This window comes from Lasiosphaeria miniovina (genome assembly GCF_030549165.1).
Source record: "Lasiosphaeria miniovina strain SMH2392-1A chromosome Unknown B0T26scaffold_2, whole genome shotgun sequence".
Taxonomy (NCBI): Eukaryota; Fungi; Ascomycota; class Sordariomycetes; order Sordariales; family Lasiosphaeriaceae; genus Lasiosphaeria; species Lasiosphaeria miniovina.
In genome coordinates, this window is record NW_026848221.1 from 4241756 (window position 1) to 4258392 (window position 16637).

General features: G+C 52.5%; 6 protein-coding genes across 6 annotated transcripts; 3 read left to right on the forward strand and 3 right to left on the reverse strand.

Moving 5' to 3' along the window:
• On the forward strand, positions 1-2698 carry B0T26DRAFT_153587 (uncharacterized protein). Its single transcript, XM_060433475.1, has 2 exons — positions 1-317; positions 428-2698. The coding sequence occupies exons 1-2, from the start codon at positions 287-289 to the stop codon at positions 2599-2601; spliced, it is 2205 nt and encodes a 734-aa protein (XP_060300857.1). The 5' UTR covers positions 1-286; the 3' UTR covers positions 2602-2698.
• A 576-nt stretch (positions 2699-3274) lies between these two features.
• Positions 3275-6094, forward strand: B0T26DRAFT_738496 (uncharacterized protein; the record flags this gene model as incomplete). Its single annotated transcript, XM_060443597.1, has 21 exons — positions 3275-3296; positions 3478-3588; positions 3669-3739; positions 3809-3845; positions 3910-3974; positions 4043-4102; positions 4162-4231; positions 4304-4409; positions 4466-4576; positions 4690-4747; positions 4826-4893; positions 4943-4985; positions 5042-5089; positions 5145-5176; positions 5230-5330; positions 5456-5490; positions 5545-5562; positions 5619-5635; positions 5707-5863; positions 5916-5945; positions 6014-6094. 21 exons carry the CDS (start codon positions 3275-3277, stop codon positions 6092-6094), a joined length of 1341 nt encoding a protein of 446 aa, XP_060300858.1.
• Positions 6095-7076: 982 nt separating this feature from the next.
• Positions 7077-8541, reverse strand: B0T26DRAFT_153963 (P-loop containing nucleoside triphosphate hydrolase protein). Its single transcript, XM_060433476.1, has 4 exons — positions 8254-8541; positions 7837-7976; positions 7551-7679; positions 7077-7481 (listed from the first exon to the last, which is right to left on the reverse strand). Exons 1-4 carry the CDS (start codon positions 8309-8311, stop codon positions 7242-7244), a joined length of 567 nt encoding a protein of 188 aa, XP_060300859.1. The 5' UTR covers positions 8312-8541; the 3' UTR covers positions 7077-7241.
• A 1109-nt stretch (positions 8542-9650) lies between these two features.
• On the reverse strand, positions 9651-12229 carry B0T26DRAFT_738498 (uncharacterized protein; the record flags this gene model as incomplete). The annotated part of the gene is made up of 2 exons (XM_060443598.1): positions 9651-9929; positions 9983-12229. The coding sequence occupies 2 exons, from the start codon at positions 12227-12229 to the stop codon at positions 9651-9653; spliced, it is 2526 nt and encodes an 841-aa protein (XP_060300860.1).
• A 1072-nt stretch (positions 12230-13301) lies between these two features.
• B0T26DRAFT_640061 (uracil phosphoribosyltransferase-domain-containing protein) lies at positions 13302-14249 on the forward strand (the record flags this gene model as incomplete). The annotated part of the gene is made up of 4 exons (XM_060437190.1): positions 13302-13456; positions 13555-13913; positions 13975-14146; positions 14198-14249. 4 exons carry the CDS (start codon positions 13302-13304, stop codon positions 14247-14249), a joined length of 738 nt encoding a protein of 245 aa, XP_060300861.1.
• A 343-nt stretch (positions 14250-14592) lies between these two features.
• On the reverse strand, positions 14593-15154 carry B0T26DRAFT_636575 (transcription elongation factor Elf1 like-domain-containing protein; the record flags this gene model as incomplete). Its single annotated transcript, XM_060436841.1, has 3 exons — positions 14593-14762; positions 14826-14964; positions 15107-15154. The coding sequence occupies 3 exons, from the start codon at positions 15152-15154 to the stop codon at positions 14593-14595; spliced, it is 357 nt and encodes a 118-aa protein (XP_060300862.1).
• Positions 15155-16637: the final 1483 nt, after the last annotated feature.

The window sequence follows — 16637 nt, forward strand, 5'->3', positions numbered from 1 at the left end:
CCCGGCACTGCAGACTGTCATCATAGGGCTCGACGGGCTATATACCTTGGGTATCATGGATGCCGGCCGTGCATGCTCTGTCGCGTGCTGCGAGAGCTTTGATGCCTCGCCGGCTTTACCGACGGATATAAGTCGACGATCCGCGTTAAATGCATGGCTTCCCCACGACCAAGGCCCTGCCAAGACTCGTCACCAGCGCCAAGACTTCCATCTGCCGTCAACCTTGTTGCTGCTTATTGCACTTACACACAGTACATGCGCCTGCGTTTGTTCCTAGATCTGAGAGATGGCCGAGCCATTGAAGCGCACCTTTCACGGTAAGTTATGTTCGCCGTTATTACCTCAAATATTCCCAATTGAGCTTCGAAAAGGCGTGAGATGACAACAAAATGTGATCAATAGTGAGCTGACCAAGCTGCTTCAAAAGGTTGTCTGACATGTCGCAAGCGGAAAGTGCGCTGCCAGGGCGGCAACCCGTGTCCGAATTGCTCGCGCATGAATATCAACTGCCACAGCTCGTTTGACACAAACCTTCGAATTCGCGTCTCAACGCCCACCGGCCAGAAGGTCGTTTCTTCAAAACAACCCCAACCGAAACGAGTTCGGGAGCAGGCACCCGCTGCCCAGTCGCAGCACGCGGCTGCGCCCTCATCACTTATGACCGCCTTCGACAGCCACTCAGAGAGCTTCAATGTCAACTTCCAGCAACAGCAGCAGTACCCTGCTTTCTCAATGGCCGCGCAAGCACCGGCCTTCACCTCTGAGGCGCCGAATCTCGAGCAGCTCAGCCCGGCAACCTGCGGTCCGGGAATCCAGGATCTCGACGCTCTCCAATTCAACGTAATGTGGGGAGGCTTTGACTTCCCACTCGACGCCAACATGGCGGGGCATGACTTCAATGGCCGCATGGACATGACCGCAGCTCTCGTGCATATTCACCCTACGTCATTTGACTCTCTCGCGCCAGGCACGCCCATCTCGCAGCAGAGCAATCCGATTTCCGACAGCGAGGGATCTGTCTCGTCCAAGAGCCAAAACCGAGACGGGACCAAGGAATGGGTCCCGAGGCGGCGCAAGCGTGCAAAGAAGACGGCTCCCGCAGACGAAGCTTCCCGAGGGAGCGCTGCTCAGAAAATCCTGCGTGCAACTGAACTTTTCAGTCCCGCAAGCCACATGTTGGAAGATTTCACTACTGAGCATGACAGCAAATGGTCATTCGCCCGGTTTGTGCTCGATTACGGACAAAAGCACCCTTGCGTCTGCCCGATGCGAATCGCCGCGCTGGCTTGGGCTGCCAGAGCAACTCTTCCTGAGGGGTCGCCAATCGACCCCAGTGTTCTCACTTGCTACTCTCAATCTTCCGAGCAGTTTGAGAAGCTGCAGGCCATCCCTAACCCCACGCTGGTATTGAACAACCTGCCGCCCGTGATGAATGCGGCCGAGATAATCATCTGCACTGCTCTCTTCCTCAACCGCTACGACATAGCGGACCAGAACCTTGAGGCAGTTGATAACAGACTCCAGCGTCTCACAAGATGGCTCGCCAGTCATCCGGGGAATCTCAAGTTATCGGCATTTGCGAGCAAACTCCTGCTGTGGTCCTGCTATCTCCAGATCCGAATTAGCATGTTTAACCCCATCAGCCCGCGATTCGCCACACTCCTTAACGTAGTGAGTGACAGGACTGACTACCACTTCATCCTGGAGAAATCACACAGCTTCCGGATGGACATGTTTGGTCGCGACTACCCCAAAGAGCTGCTGGCTGAGGACGCCCAGATGATACCCGCAACGTTGCGCCTGCACGAGACGTTTTGTCTTCTCTCGGACATGGTGCGTTTCCGCTCGTTTCAGCGAAGCGGGGCGACGGCACAGGATCTCGCCCGTTGGAGCGAGCTTGCTGCGTCCGAGCACAGTGCCATCGATAACGGCATCCAGAGGGCTGAAGCTGAATTCGAGCTCGCCGCGGCTATGAACCCGACTGCCAACATTCTCCGCCAAGTGCCGATACCAAGACTCTATGTCTCAGACCAGTCTACTGAGCAAGATAACAGATCGCCGTCAAATTCGGGTGATAACGGTAACATGACGGCATCTCAGTCTGGGGGGAAGCTCAGCCGCGTCAGCCTGCATTGGCTCATGGTATACGGCGTGCTATTGACGGCCAAGATTGTGTGGTCGAGGACATTCCGATCCGAGGTGCGCACTGACGACGCGTCCACTGAAGCCGTCGAGTCAATTCTGCAGATCGGCCTGCTGCTGCGTAAGGCCCACGGCCACCAGCGGAATGGCTATCGAGAATTGGCGACAACGTTGTGGCCGCTGCCGCTCTTTGTGGCGGGGATAGAGACGGCGGACGACGTGCGAGCTGACTGGCTGCGCATATTTATGTCACACGTCATCAACGGCGAGAATGAAGCCGAGAGGGAAAGGAACACGAAGAGCGGATCCCGGCAGAGGAGAGCTAGAAATGGGGGAAAGGTGCTGGAGCTAATGGAACACATAAGGAAAATGCAGGATGCTGTGGGGAAACGGGTCTCGGTGCCGCTGGTCACGGCCGAGAATGCCGTGCCACAGGCTATTTTCGAATTTCTCTGCTAGCGATGCAAGCTAGGAAAGGGAAGGGAACGAAGTAACGAAACGCGCTCTTCAATATGACGCGAGAATGGTGGGTGCTGCGTTGCGGAGCATAATTAGTCAACCTGATTCTGTAGTCAGAGAGACATTTCTTTCCGAAAACGTTTGTAAATAAACTGCACCCTCTCTCACTTCTCCATTGAATCGTGTCGAGTCATTACTTACCCAGCCAAAGCGCTGAGTGGTGAAGACAGAAGCGCACCAGATGAATTATTTTTGTTATCAAAATGTTGATTGTCGTTTCTGGCTTGGGTTGACGTTGAATTTGAACACACGAACGCCAAGACCTGCCAAGACGGCAGCTAATGCCAAGCCGCTAAGCCCGTTGGGACCCCAACTCCGGGGTTGAGTCACAAGTTGGTCCTATCGGCATAACGGGGCGTACGGGGCTTGGGCGCGCAATCGGGGGGAAACTGCGGGCAGCTTGGCTGAATCTCAAACCGCACCTTCCCCTCTATGCGTCGCTTGTGTGAAATATTCTACCCCACCATTTGGGAGTTTTGCAACACGTTATCGTCAACACACTTCAACCTCCATCTTCCTCAAGAATCCCCCCCACTTTAGTCGGCTACCCAGAACTACGAAAGAAGCATCTATTCGGAAACAAATAGACGACGCGACCAACAAATCCGCCAAGATGCTCGACGTGAACGATTTCAGTACGCAGCCCCTGCAATCCCTCCCCTCCCCGTACCCCGCCGCCCCTGGCTCTGTTAGCTGGCCGTGTTGGGTGCAGCCGAGGAATTGGGTATCTCGACTGGAGGGTCGACACAGAATATTGGGGGATTTATTCATGGCCGCTCTCGTCGACCGGTTTTGCTAATGTAGACCGCCTCACAGTTGCCGAGCGCGGCGGCAACCCTGAAGCGATTAGGGAGAGCCAACGGAAGCGCTTCGCCTCTGTCGAAGTTGTCGACGAAGTCATTGCCATGTTCGAGGACCACCGTAGGAGTGAGTTGCCTCCCCAGCTGTCTTAGCAGTCGGAAACCCCAAAAGCAGCCGATCTCTAACGACTTACTGCTTCTCTGCAGCTGCGTACTCGGCCACCCAGCTCAATGCTAGAATCAACGAGGTCCAGAAACAAATTGGCCCCAAGAAGAAGGCATGGCAATCCCACTAGGCACACCAATCACGGCGCTTTTTCTGGTTCTAACTTGCAGTTGCGGTATAGGCCAAAGAGGACGTCACGGATCTCTTGAAGCGAAAAGGTGGGAAGACTACACGATGCAAAGTTGGATAGGACACGATTATTGATGTCATTTCTTTGCGCAGCCGACCTGGAGAAGGAGAAGAAGGACCTTCTTGCCTTGGCTCTTGAGAAGGAGGCCCTTCTGAAGGCAAGTCGCTGACTCCACGTCAAGATGGTCGGATGGGTATAGCAATCAATGACTAACATAGACAATAGGTCAAGGTTAAAACTATCGGCAATCTTGTCCACGCCTCGGTTCCTGTCTCAAACAATGAGGTCAGTAGTAGGCATATCGCCAAGCTAGTTTGTAGTCTTGTAGTGCTAACAGGCGGTAGGACAACAACACCGTCGAGCGGACCTGGACCCCCGAGGGCGTCGCGTTTGAGAAGAAGAACGTCCTTTCTCGTGAGTTGCTGCGCCGTTTTGTCTTGTCGCCTCTGAGGTCGGCAAATTTCGTGACTAATTTTTTTGTGACAGATCATGAGGTGCTCGCTAGACTGGATGGCTACGACCCGGAGAGAGGTGTTAAGGTCGTGGGTCACCGAGGATATTTCCTGCGTGGCTGGGGCGTGTTTCTTAACCAGTAAGCAGCCAGGCCGACCATATTCCCCCTTTTCGCTTTGTTAACATGCTTTCAAGGGCTTTGATCAACTACGGCCTCGAGTTCCTATCTCAGAGAGAATACATACCACTCCAGACGCCACAGCTCATGCTTAGAGAGCAAATGGCGAAGACCGCCCAGCTCTCCCAGTAAGTATTTCCCCTATCTCAAAATCAAACCCTCACAACGCAGCCGGGTTTTGTTTCCGGGCTGTTGTTGGCGGCACGCCGTTATAGAACCGCCATTCTAATATCCTGCCAAGATTCGATGAGGAGCTGTACAAGGTCACTGGTGACCAGGCGGACAAATATCTTATTGCGGTAAGCGAGATCGACCTAGCCTATTTCATATGCGCCTTGTTATACGGGGCCCTTCCGAGAGATGCTGACAAAAAAAAGACCTCCGAACAACCAATTAGCGCCTTCCACAGCGACGAGTGGCTTCAGCCTCGCGACTTGCCCCTTAAGTACGTGGTATGATATCCCTCCCACGAGTACGCGCTAAATATGACCTAGGTATGCTGGATACTCGACATGCTTCCGTAAGGAGGCTGGAGCGGTATGTTCTTGTACGACACAACCACTTGTTGGCTCCCCGGACTGACTTTTGCACAGCACGGGAGAGATGTATGGGGCATTTTTCGTGTCCACGAATTTACCAAGGTTAGTCTCGCCTAACATATATCTGCAATATCGCCAATGCTGACGGATTACATAGGTCGAGCAATTCTGCCTCACCGAACCCGAGAAGTGAGCTACAGGAGCTGGCTATTAGCCAAGCATAGACTGACTGAAGTGTTTAGGTCCTGGGAGATGTTTGAGAAGATGATCTCAACCTCGGAAGACTTTTACAAGTCCCTCAATATCCCCTTCCGCGTGGTTGCCATCGTCTCGGGAGCTCTCAGTAAGTACTCCCACCCTTTTGTCTTAGCAAGCTTCTTCTGGACATAAAACTGACTCTGAATAGATAACGCAGGCATGTAAACAGCTGCAGGCGATAAGTAGACCTCGAATGCTAACAGCATGTAGCTGCTAAGAAGCTTGATCTCGAGGCTTGGTTCCCAGTATGTTGTCCCCGCCAACACTCTTGAGTATTTGAGGCTAACTTGTGACTATAGCACCAAGGAGAATTCAAGGTATATTGCAAGACGGTCTTTTTGATGAGCTGCGCTAACAAATTTGCTGCGCTTAGGAACTCGTGAGCTGCTCGTAAGTTTCTCCTAATGAGTTGATGCTGCGTATCATCTACGATGAGTGGCACGGTGCTGACCTATCGATAGCAACTGCACTGATTACCAGAGCCGAGATCTCGATATTAGATACGGCGTCAGAAAGCAGACAGATGTAAAGAAGACATATGTCCATGCCCTCAACTCCACCCTCACCGCCACGACAAGAACACTCTGTGCCATCCTGGAGAATTTCCAGACGGAAGAGGTAAGATTCTCTGAACTCTTTCTGAGCCGACTTTGTATTAATTCTTCAAAAGGGCCTCAATGTTCCGGAGCCGCTGCGGAAGGTAAGTCTAGAAGACCCATCTACCATATCACCCCCAAGCTTTGCGACTCTCGAACTAAACAAATACAGTACCTTCCTGGGGCCCCCGAATTCGTCCCCTTTCCCCAGGCCCCTAAAAAGGAGGTGACCAAGGATATCCCCGTTCGTTAATACGGATTGTTGTTCAGACTCAGAAAGAGATGGCATGCCGGAGCGATGGTTGCTAGACCATGAATATTTGGAGTCTTGAGTGATAGCACTACTTGAAAGTATAGACAAATGACGGGCAATTGGTCGCCGTGACATGGAAAATGTGCACTCTATTGCTGCCAAGGTCTATTCATTACCATCTGTACTTCTTCTCTAGATGTCCTAGATAACTGCTGTGGCGTTCAACAAACGGGAGAGACGACATTTCGCGGAGGCGACGTCTTTCTTTCAGAAAAAATTCATAGTACATCATGAATCCACTGGAAAAAGGTGGGAAACCCCAGGAAAGAATACCGAACATGCAGTGAGAAAAATACGAGCTCTGGATTTAACTCATTCATCCCCGCTCGCCACTTCCGAGTTCGAGCCTCTTTTCTCCGCCAATCTAATCCGCCCCGTCTGTTTGTCCAACTGGCACTGAACGCCGCATTCCACTCCGAACAAACAAACAATCATGACAGAGAGTCCAGAGAGGTGAGTGAATACATAGAACTCGATCCGAGCTGTTTGATTAAAGTGAAAAGTGACGACCCAGTTCGCTAGGAAAAGATGAAAAAAAGCCACAAATGCGGGAGACTAGTGAGTTTGAAGTTGAGAAAAAGCGAGGGGTGGGGTGCGGTTAGATAGTAAGAGTAAGTAAGGGTGGAAAAGGAGAATAACGGGAAGAAAATAGAAACGAGACAAAAAACCCATCATGACCTAAATCGCTTCTGACCGGAAGGACACGAACACGGCCTGACCATGAGGGGCTCGGCTGAGCCCATGCTTCCCTCTTCATCCTTCAACCTCCTCACTGATATCTTTCCATTTCTCCCGGGAACAAGATTAATAAAAAACAAAAAGCCATTATGAAGGGGGGGAGTGAAAACACTACTTCCTTCCTTCTCGCTCTGGCCAGGCCAAGGTGAGGTTGATCAACCATTGGTAATAGGGTTGAAAATTGATAGAAGAAGGCCCGCTGAGAGTTAAGGGGAATTACCGGACGATATTATGGATGGGAATACATCGTATATCTGTTACATCCGGCCGCGGACAAAATTATGGTGTCTCTCTTTCGTTTCCCCCCCCAGGGGTCCTCCCAAAAGAGCAAGGTGAGCCATCAGTGTTTTCACATCATGTGGCACTTGCCCGTCTCGGACGACTCGGATGGGTTCTGCGACTTCTCGATCTCGCCAATGAGCAGCTCAAAGGCCTTGGCGACGTTCTCATTGTAGCGCGCGCTGGCCTCGGTCCACGCGCACTTGAGGTCCTCGGACAGCTGTTGGCCGTCCTCGGCCGTCACCTGCCGCTGCTCGGGCCGGAGATCGCTCTTGTTGCCGACAACGCAGATGGGTATGGAGTCGGTTCCCTGAGAATTTTGACGACGAGGTTAGGGGGGTTGAAATGGGGCAGGGTTTGAAAAGAAACTAAAACTGACAAGGTGGTTTAAGATCTTATCCCGGATTACTTGGATCATCTCAAAGGACTGGTACGACGACACCGAGTACACGAGCATGTACCCGTGTATGCCGATGAAGTGCTTCGAGTTTAGTATGCTATACTCATCCTGGGAGCAAAGAAATAGAAATGGTATTAGTTTTAGGCCTGGCTGCGGGACGTGTATAAGAACGCCAGAAAGACGAGCAATGTGCTTTCTTGTCTTTTCACCCCCTGTCATGGAAAAACACTGATAGAGCAAGAAAAGGAGGGGACTAGTAACGTACTTGTCCCGCCGTGTCGACAATCTCGGTCGAGAAGTCCTGCCCCTTGTACGGGATCTCCTTGCTAAAGGTGTTCTCGATGGTGGGATAGTAGCTCTCGACGAAGTGGCCGTCGACATATCGGACGGCAAGAGAGGATTTGCCTGTGGTTGTAAAGAACTGGTGTCAGTGGCAGCTAATGATCCATGTTACTCTACATATGCACCGAGGCCACGCCATTGTAGGGGTACATATGCATATACATATATATATATATATATATATATGTGTGTGTGTGTGTGTAAGTGGTTACATATATCAAGTCAGGGGGGGAAGAATAAGGGAGAGCTAGACAGGGGGCCAGCGATTCAGTCTGGACCACAGCAAGCAGACGGAATAGGGACGAACAAGAGAACAAAATGGAAAGGGGGGTTTACTAACCGACGGAGCGGCTGCCAACAATGGCAATCTTCCTCTGCTTGGTGGGTGGTGATGGCATTTAAAGTTTGTGTGGACGTGTGTAAGTATTTTCCCTAGTTTCCCCCTTTTATTCCCTTTTTTCAACAGTAGAGGCGTTTGCGTATGTGGCGTGGGGACGTAGGTGTGTTTGTCGAGGTTCGTGCGTTATGTATGTGCGTATGCTGTGTGTGTGTGTGGATGGGAGATCTTGGACGACAAGACACTACGTATGCGATGTGATGCGCTGCTGCTATGATATGCGAGGTGCAATGCAGGTAGGACCGAAGGAAGTCTCTAGGTTTTCGGTACTAGGCGCGTCCAAAAGAGCTGCCGTATCTTTCTTTGCCGGCAGGAGGGGCGATCGGCGTGGGCTCGCGGTGTGCTAAACAAATAATTGGCGGGCAGTAGCGCACGCACGAGAGAGGACGGCGAGCGAGAGAAAGAAGTAGGTCGGCTTGCGAGGTGTATTAGAGAAGACCTGTAGTTTCTCCGACACCGCGATGAAGCTTCAATACACTGAACTAACTTGGGCGGGCACGCATTCAAGTGGCGACGGGAAGCGGGCCAAGAAAGGGGTGCGGGGTGGGGTCAAGTGCCCGGGCCTTGGCATTGGACGCTGGCCTGGCTGTGGTGAGGGAATGGTGGGGGCCGGGGGGCCGGCAGGGCGGTCCAGAAAGCCCGTTGAGGCTCAACTCGTGCTGAAACCTCGGGCAGGGTTCCCACCTAGACACTGGCCCGAAAGGGGCCTTTCACTTTCAGCCCCCTTCATCATGCATCTAATCAGCGCGACCACGCGCATGTCACTTCGCGTTCCACCACTGACTTGTGTCGCATGCGCGCCCAAGTGTAACGACACCGACACGCCACGGTAATTACCCACTACATAGTAGACGCCCAAGCACAAACTCAAACAGCGGGAGTCGGGATACACAAGGCAGGTCAGCTGGAAGCAAATAATGGGTCGAGCATCCCAATTCGGGTACTACACACATTACACAGTCCACACCGAGTTGAAGAACCATGACTCCATTGAATGTAGCGCTGCAATCACCCTCAAAAGGATGCGGTTGCGTAGGTGTAGGCTATCTAAATGTGTGTGCCGTGTTTTGTGTGTTCGTGTGCGTGTCTGTATCATCGCCCTGTCATCGTCCTGTCATCGTCCTGTCATCGTCCTAACATCGTCCTGTCATCCTCATCTCCCAATCTCCTCCCCCGTCCGTGTCGTGTGTTCTAGTGAATCTCAAGTGTTGTGGCACCTCTATCCTAGTGCATACATTCAACAACCGCCCGCATGTCAAAGCTCAACCAATGGCCCAATGGACCTCCCTAATCAACTGGGAATTTTGTCCCCCTATAAAAACAGCTCTTAACATGCTTCCCTAAAAGCGACGAGCCTCAAGTTGATCAACCAGCCCCTGTAGTCGGGCCAATCCTGTGAAGTCAGAGTCTTGCTTAGCCCCCTCTTCATTGGTCTGCTCGGCAACTTTGTGATGAAAGGCAATAAACTCGTTGATCGAATCAAGTAATGGCTGGAAGCTTTTCTTGGGATGAACTAAAGCAAATCTTTCCCTGATCGACTCGCCGAGGCATAGGTAGCCCAGCAGGATCGAGAGATAGCCCAAGGCGACGTTGAGCTGTGTTTTCTCCATTGAGTCGGCCTGCATCTAGTTAGTAACCGGGACCCGAGACTTGCTCGCAAAGGGATACTCACATCCGATGTTTTTGAGTGGTTGTCCGCGAACACTCGGATTAGGCGATTTAGAGCCGAGCTCGTGGCATCCCCACTCTCTTCAAGGCTCTGCGACGCAGGCGGATAATATACGCAAAAATTGATCATAACTCCCAACATCATAATCAGCGACTCATGGACCTTAGACAAGAACGCATCGACTTTCATCGAGTTGAGAACCATCTCAAATGCACTGCAAGCCGAGGCAGCGAGTTCACGGAACAAACCCTTGTTAACAAATAAGCCCGACGCCTCCGAGTTGTTGTTTGTCGTATTTAGAGTCAGCCTCAACGCGAGATTCTCAACATCGCCAAACTTTTCCGCCGGGCGGCGCAGAGCTGTCTCCAGCACATCGGCAATGATGGGCGCAAAATCTCGCGTCCACCTTGAACCGAGACGCGACTGCATGACGTTGATCGAATGGCCTTCAAGCACGTAGAGCGCGAGATAGAAATCGCTAGACTCTGGCTTATTGGGGAAATCCCAGCACGCCTCGTGTGATGCGCCCGCGGATAGAATAGAAAATAGCTTGTTGGTGACCGATGATGTGAAGACCTCGGCTTCGCCCGCCGCGTGGTGCGGCTGCCGCATAATCAAGTCTAAACACTTCAAAGCTAATGTCCGCGGCGACAGATCTGTGGGCGCTAGGGGCTCCCATATCGGCAATTTCAGCACAGATAATTTTATCGTTCCTAAGGTAGCTTGGCCATTTCTGGAGACATTTTGTTTTCTGTCCTTGGCGAGCACAGTGATGTCCGTGGTCTCTGCAAGAAGTCGGCAAAGGAGCGTAGCCAAGCCTTGAGCTCTCACCTGCTGAACAAGATGCGCCGACACGGATGTGGCAAAAAGGGTGACGAGAATGGCCGAGATGCAGTATCCAGAGACTAGATCGGCCTCCTCTCCCAGGGACTTGAAAAGTCCCCCATCGCCGCTATGGTTGCGGAATTGGAGACGGAAATCCTTGTCCTTAACCTTCTGCGCCAGCTCCAGCAAAGCTCCTCTTCTCAAAGACGAAGGCTTAGCTGAAGGTGCGCCAACTCTGTCCATAATATCATCCATCTCATCGGCAAACCGACTGTTCGCGCCGGCCTGCCTCAGTTCGTGAATGCTTCTGACTGCCCCGGTGTTGACCGTTTCATCATCCTCGTCGAGGAAAGAGAATGTGTTGATCGTGGAGCTCTTGGTTAGGCGCCCCAGACTAAACAGCCCGGCAGTGGATGGCTCTTCATCAATCCCACCCAGACCACCTAGTCCGCCGCCGCCGCCAAGCAACTGATCCTCGTCAGCCAACATGGTTCGTTGCTGGCTGCTGTAAGTGAATTTTGGTCCGGCCTTCTTGGTTGCCATTACTGGCCGCACCGGATTATTTGGCTTAGACAGACTAGAGAGCGACGGAGGGCTCGGGCTCCGAAAGGGAGGGGACTCCCTATATCTCAAAACATTGGATTCCCCAGGTAGTGGTTTCTCCTCTTCGTCCATGGAACTGTCAGCCGCCTGCGCAGCCAGTGCATCGATCAGCCGCTTTTTCCGAGGAGCCCCAACTGTGGATGTCTTTGTTCTGGGAGCGGCCTGTGGTGAGGGCCTTTTCCTGGGAATTGGTTGAGACGAGGACGTAGATACAGGCGCCCGCGCAGGCGCAGGCGCAGAGATATGGGAGAGGCGGATTGGGATCTGGTCATTGGCCTTTTCCACGCGTTTGGAGCCAATGCTGAGATTATCCAAAGCCCTCGAGGTCTTTGCTGAGAATGGCATCTGTCGCGAAGCCACGTCCCTCATTTTCGTATCCTTCTCTAGCGTGTCCTTCACCGCCGGTGGGGCCTTTTCTTCTGGAGCCGATCGCGGTATATCACCGTTAGTTCTGCGCACCAGCGACGGCGCGCCCGAAGGCGACGAGTCCGGCGTTGAATACAGCGCAGTAGATTTCTCCTTCTTTTCCGAGAATGTTTGCGCCAATTTGCGCCTCTTTGCGCTCATCTCTTCCTCGTCAGACCCGTCAAAGCCGTAAATGTCTAGGAGTGGCCGGCTTTGCGCTTCTGACACGACTCTGGGCTTCATAGGCCGGCCGCCCCCTGGCCGCCTGGCGATGGCTGGCGCTGATGACGATTCTGTCGTCGAGCCTCCATTGCTGGGGGTGTCGCCGCTTGCTGGTTGCGCCTTTCTCCTTGCGCCTTTCCCATAAGTCGTGACACGTTTCTTGGCGGGGAAGCCGAGGTCGCTGGTGCTCGCCATTGTCTCGGATAGTAGGGAGCTGCTGGCTTTGGTGGGAATTGAATCGCTATTCGGCGGGTATGCCGTAGTTCGACCTCCAAAGTAAACGGCCATCAAGGGGGGGTTCGGACTCGAGGCTGGGCTGCATATGCCGAAGCGAAGGAAGCTGCGTGTTTGCGACCAGACAAGTGCCGAGGGTCACGCTTGCCGGCGGCCTCGAAGAGATGCGCAATAATATCCGAAGATGGGAAGTGCGTGTTGCCAGCAACGAGGGAATCTGCGATGGTGAGGCAATTGGGCAGCTTGCTTGTAAGTCTGAGAAGGAAAAGAAAAGATGATAAGCTACCGAATGGGAGAAACGAAGAGGAAAAGACGGCCGTTGTCACTGTTGCTTCGACTCGTGAGCGGGACGTGATGCAATCCTGGGTTCATTGTTTTGGAAACAACACCCGGGGTCCGACACAACACCCCCACATCTAGGAGTTGCATGTGTGGCTGGTCGCAGTGGCCCGTGCGCACCGGTTGCGGCTGCAGAATACAGATTCGCCCAGCTAAACCAACCTAGCATTTTGATATCAAATGGAGAGAGTCTCCGCATGTCCTCGCGGTTCACGTTTAAATTCTCAACCATTAGTCTCACGGAGGCTTTTTTCTCGAAGCTTTCTAGCTGCTAATTCCCCGCACAAACTCCACTTCTTCACGCTCTTCTTAGTTATTTAAAGAGAAAGTAATAGGTAAGAAAGTAACTTCTGCAATGTGTTTGGTTGGCAGGTGAGGTGGGGCAAGCACCCGGGCCTTTCATCCGATGCGAACTAGATTTGGCGTAGAGCGGCCAAGCGCTAGCCGTTGGGTGCTCGAGTTGAACCTCCGTGCCAAGGAGGGAGGGGAATTGTACCTTCAGGTCACAACTCTATTCCATCCATAACCTCACTACTATTTCCTAATCCCCCCTAGCTATTGTTTCAGTTTTAGGCCAGCTGCTCACAAACCCCCTCTTCAGATTGTCCATTTTCCTAAAAGCAAAAGCTGCCCTTGACCGGCAGTTTACACACCGGGAGCTAAACATACGCGCTTCGCAATGCTGTCAATCACGATGTCTTCATCGCTGGATAAGCCGCCGACGGTCTCACCCGTCGGCCCCGACTACCGCTCAGAGAGCCAAAAGCCCACGGCAACTGTCTCAACCCCGGTGGAATTCGACACAGTTACGGTTCTGCCACAGACGCCCCAGCTAATTGCGTTACTCACGTGAGTTGATTTCATGCCCAGTCAACGATACCCTTCTTTGGTAAGGAGGGGTTGTGTATCGGCCAGCTTAAAGCTTATGCATTCATTCTTCAATACAGCATGATCCGGGATAAGAACACGGATCGCGGAGACTTCATCTTCTACTCCAACCGCATCATCCGTCTTTTGGTGGAGGAGGGTCTCAACCACCTGCCCACTGTTGAGAACACTGTGACCACCCCGGTCGGGCGTGTGTACGATGGCTTGTCATTCCAGGGCAAGATCTGCGGTGTCTCAATCATGCGGGCCGGCGAGGCGATGGAGCAGGGCCTTAGGGACTGCTGCCGCTCAGTCAGGATCGGAAAAATTCTAATCCAGCGCGACGAGGAAACGGCACAACCCAAGCTCTTCTATGATAAGCTTCCCGAGGATATTGCGGAGAGATGGGTTCTCCTTCTGGACCCCATGTTTGCGACAGGTGAGTGGTCCAGACGTTTGGGTATGGGGGTTTGGGGGTTTTTTACTGACCGGTCATACAGGTGGCTCCGCCATTATGGCTGTTGAAGTTCTGAAGTCGCGAGGCGTTCCGGAGGACCGCATCCTGTTCATCAACCTTATCGCAAGCCCTGAAGGTATCAAGAACTTCGCTACCAAGTTTCCTAAGCTCCGGGTAGTCACAGCATTTGTCGACCAAGGGCTTGACGAGAAGAAGTGAGTTTTGCCGAAATCGGATGAGAGGACTCAACACTGACAACCGTCTAGCTACATCTGCCCCGGGCTCGGCGACTTTGGCGATAGATATTACACACGGTGAATATGATAAGCAAATAGCTTCCCATGCAGTCGCAAGCCTCGAGCGTAGCTTAGCGAGTGAGCCCAATGTCCAAAAAGAAATGAAACACCTTGCCTTTTTGCTCCCCCCGTGGGATGCCTTAGCTTCGCGCACAATGACTAGTACAAGTACAATTCCCCGCCGGCGCCAACCTCGTGAAAAGTCCTTTGTATCCGTTGCTCATTCGTAATCATCGTCATCGGCCACAATGCCATCGCCCTCGTAGCCTCCCTCGTCGTTATCGTCTATTTTCCGGCTCGACATACCTGGCCGTCCGCTACTTAACCGGCCGCCGCCGCCGTCGCCGCCATCGCCTCCCAGGCCACTACCACTGAGACCTAATGGTGACTCCGCGTCCGGTCCATGGGCAACAGCATCTGGGAATGATTAGTAAGTATATGCGCCAGATATACCAAACACTCTCGGCAGTCGGTATAAAGTGCTCACCTGCGGCGTCGACCCATTCACTATATACGTCTACCGCCGCCGAAAGATCTATTGCAGTACGTGTAAGCCTTTCGCGCAAAGAAGGGGTTCGTCGGCGGCGAGAACGCTCACAGTTGATGCCGCATTGGAACTTCTGGCTACAAGTCTTGCAGTCGAGGGTGCCCACGCCAGCTTTCTTATCGAGCTTGACAGACACGGACTTTTCGTGGTTGCAGAAGAGGCAGGTGAACACGGTCGCGAGCGGCTCGTTCTAGTTTCTTGCAACAGCTGCGGTCAGCGCAAATCCCTCCTTGACTGTGCTTCTTTCTTGCAATGTCATGCATAGCGTATGGACGGGGAGACCCAGGGCGCAAGCAGGCGCTTAGCGGCTGTGCGCGGACACGCAAACGCACCTTCCTAGGGCCCTGAGGCTTACGCGAACTCTTTTTGCGTTTACCCATCTTATCAGGTCGCGCGACTTGGTGACTCGGTGGTGTAGTGTCGGTGGTCTATGTGCAGCAGATTGCTGTAGCGTTTGCAGCCTTTCTCCGATTGCAGTATCAAATCGTTAGAATGATGTTGCGATTAGACTTGGCCCCGCGAGCCTTGCTTCACCACGGTGAAAGCCTTAACTTTGGTGGAGAATACGCTTCCGTACCGAGTATATACCCCTGTCGGCACTTGGCTCGTGCACGCGGGAGCTCGCTAGTGCCCCGCGGAGGTGATCCTGATGGCTGTCTTTTTGAGGACCAGACGTGCTTTGTTCAGAAATGTATAGGGAAGAAAACGAAAGTTAACGGGGTTGGAAGACGAAGATTAGTGTGTTTTTACCGTTTTCCTGTTATAACAGGAAAAACTCATGTTTTGCCGTCCTGGGTGCCAATTCTGGCTAGCCTTGACCCGCTCTTTTCGGCACCCTCAACCACCCTCCAGAGGTACCCCGAGCTCGGGCCACCGAGTACCTGCCAAAGTCACTTCACAGGCTTAGGAACTCCAAAGGGGCACCTCGATTCACGATTACGCACCATAGTCTTGGAGCGAGAATCCCAGAGCGTGGTGCTCAAGAGGTTTAAATTTGACTGGGTCGTGGGAGCAGAACGCTTAGGTTTGGAGTAGAGTGTCAACGGGAAGATCAGGGCAAGCACCTTGAACGCTGAGCACAATGATGTAATTCCTGACTTGCATCACAACCCCGCAAAATTGTACATCCAGTTTTCTTAGCGTACAACCCCAGCTGGTGGGCGTCTTCGTGTAAGGAAAGAACCCCCAACTCGCACGCGGGCCAAGACCTCACTCCTTTATCAATGGCCCGCCCTGCATTCTGTCATGTATATAATCAGTGGCCCTCGCCCCTTCCTTTGCGAGGGCCAGGTCGAAGTCTTTTACCAATACCAGTCATTGCTCGCTCTCTTCAGTACCTTCATCGTGACCACCTTGATCAGGCGTACCTGCCTTCACTTACACTTCGCTTCACTCCCTTGCAGCCTCGATGGCAACACATGGATTACCAGCCTCGGAAGACCACCAAAATCAGGCCCTCAGGCAACCAGCCTGCTTATAAGCTATTTCTCTCCAACTTCCCCTCCTCAACTATTTCCACTTCTTCAACTTACTCTACGTGGACCAAGCGGCTCATACTACTGGTCTTAGGGGACCAACAAACATCAGGCCCTATGCTCCATGTGGACCAACAGGCTCAGTAATCTCCAAACTCACGACCGTCCAGGTCACATGTTAAATCAGGTGACGCCAAAACCCATTCAACTTTGCCGCCTTCCAAGTCGTCCCAGATAGTGACGCTTTGTGACTATTATATATACGGATATGAGCGTCACCGCAAGATGGATTGCAAAGGACAAAGCTATTAAAGGGGCCAATTCTTGATTGTGGGATTTTCGACTAACTACAGTTATTCAGTTTCAACAAGTAAGGGCTGTCTTATTT

What these genes read in the sequence shown, in the direction of transcription:
- B0T26DRAFT_153587 (XM_060433475.1), top strand. Translation starts at nt 287, where the DNA reads ATGGCCGAGCCATTGAAGCGCACCTTTCACG. An exon ending in ATTGAAGCGCACCTTTCACG is followed by an intron (nt 318 to 427) that starts GTAAGTTATGTT and finishes CTGCTTCAAAAG; the next exon opens with GTTGTCTGACATGTCGCAAG.
- B0T26DRAFT_153963 (XM_060433476.1), bottom strand. Translation starts at nt 8,311, where the DNA reads ATGCCATCACCACCCACCAAGCAGAGGAAGATTGCCATTGTTGGCAGC. An exon ending in TTGTCGACACGGCGGGACAA is followed by an intron (nt 7,680 to 7,836) that starts GTACGTTACTAG and finishes CTTTGCTCCCAG; the next exon opens with GATGAGTATAGCATACTAAA. An exon ending in ATAAGATCTTAAACCACCTT is followed by an intron (nt 7,482 to 7,550) that starts GTCAGTTTTAGT and finishes CAAAATTCTCAG; the next exon opens with GGAACCGACTCCATACCCAT.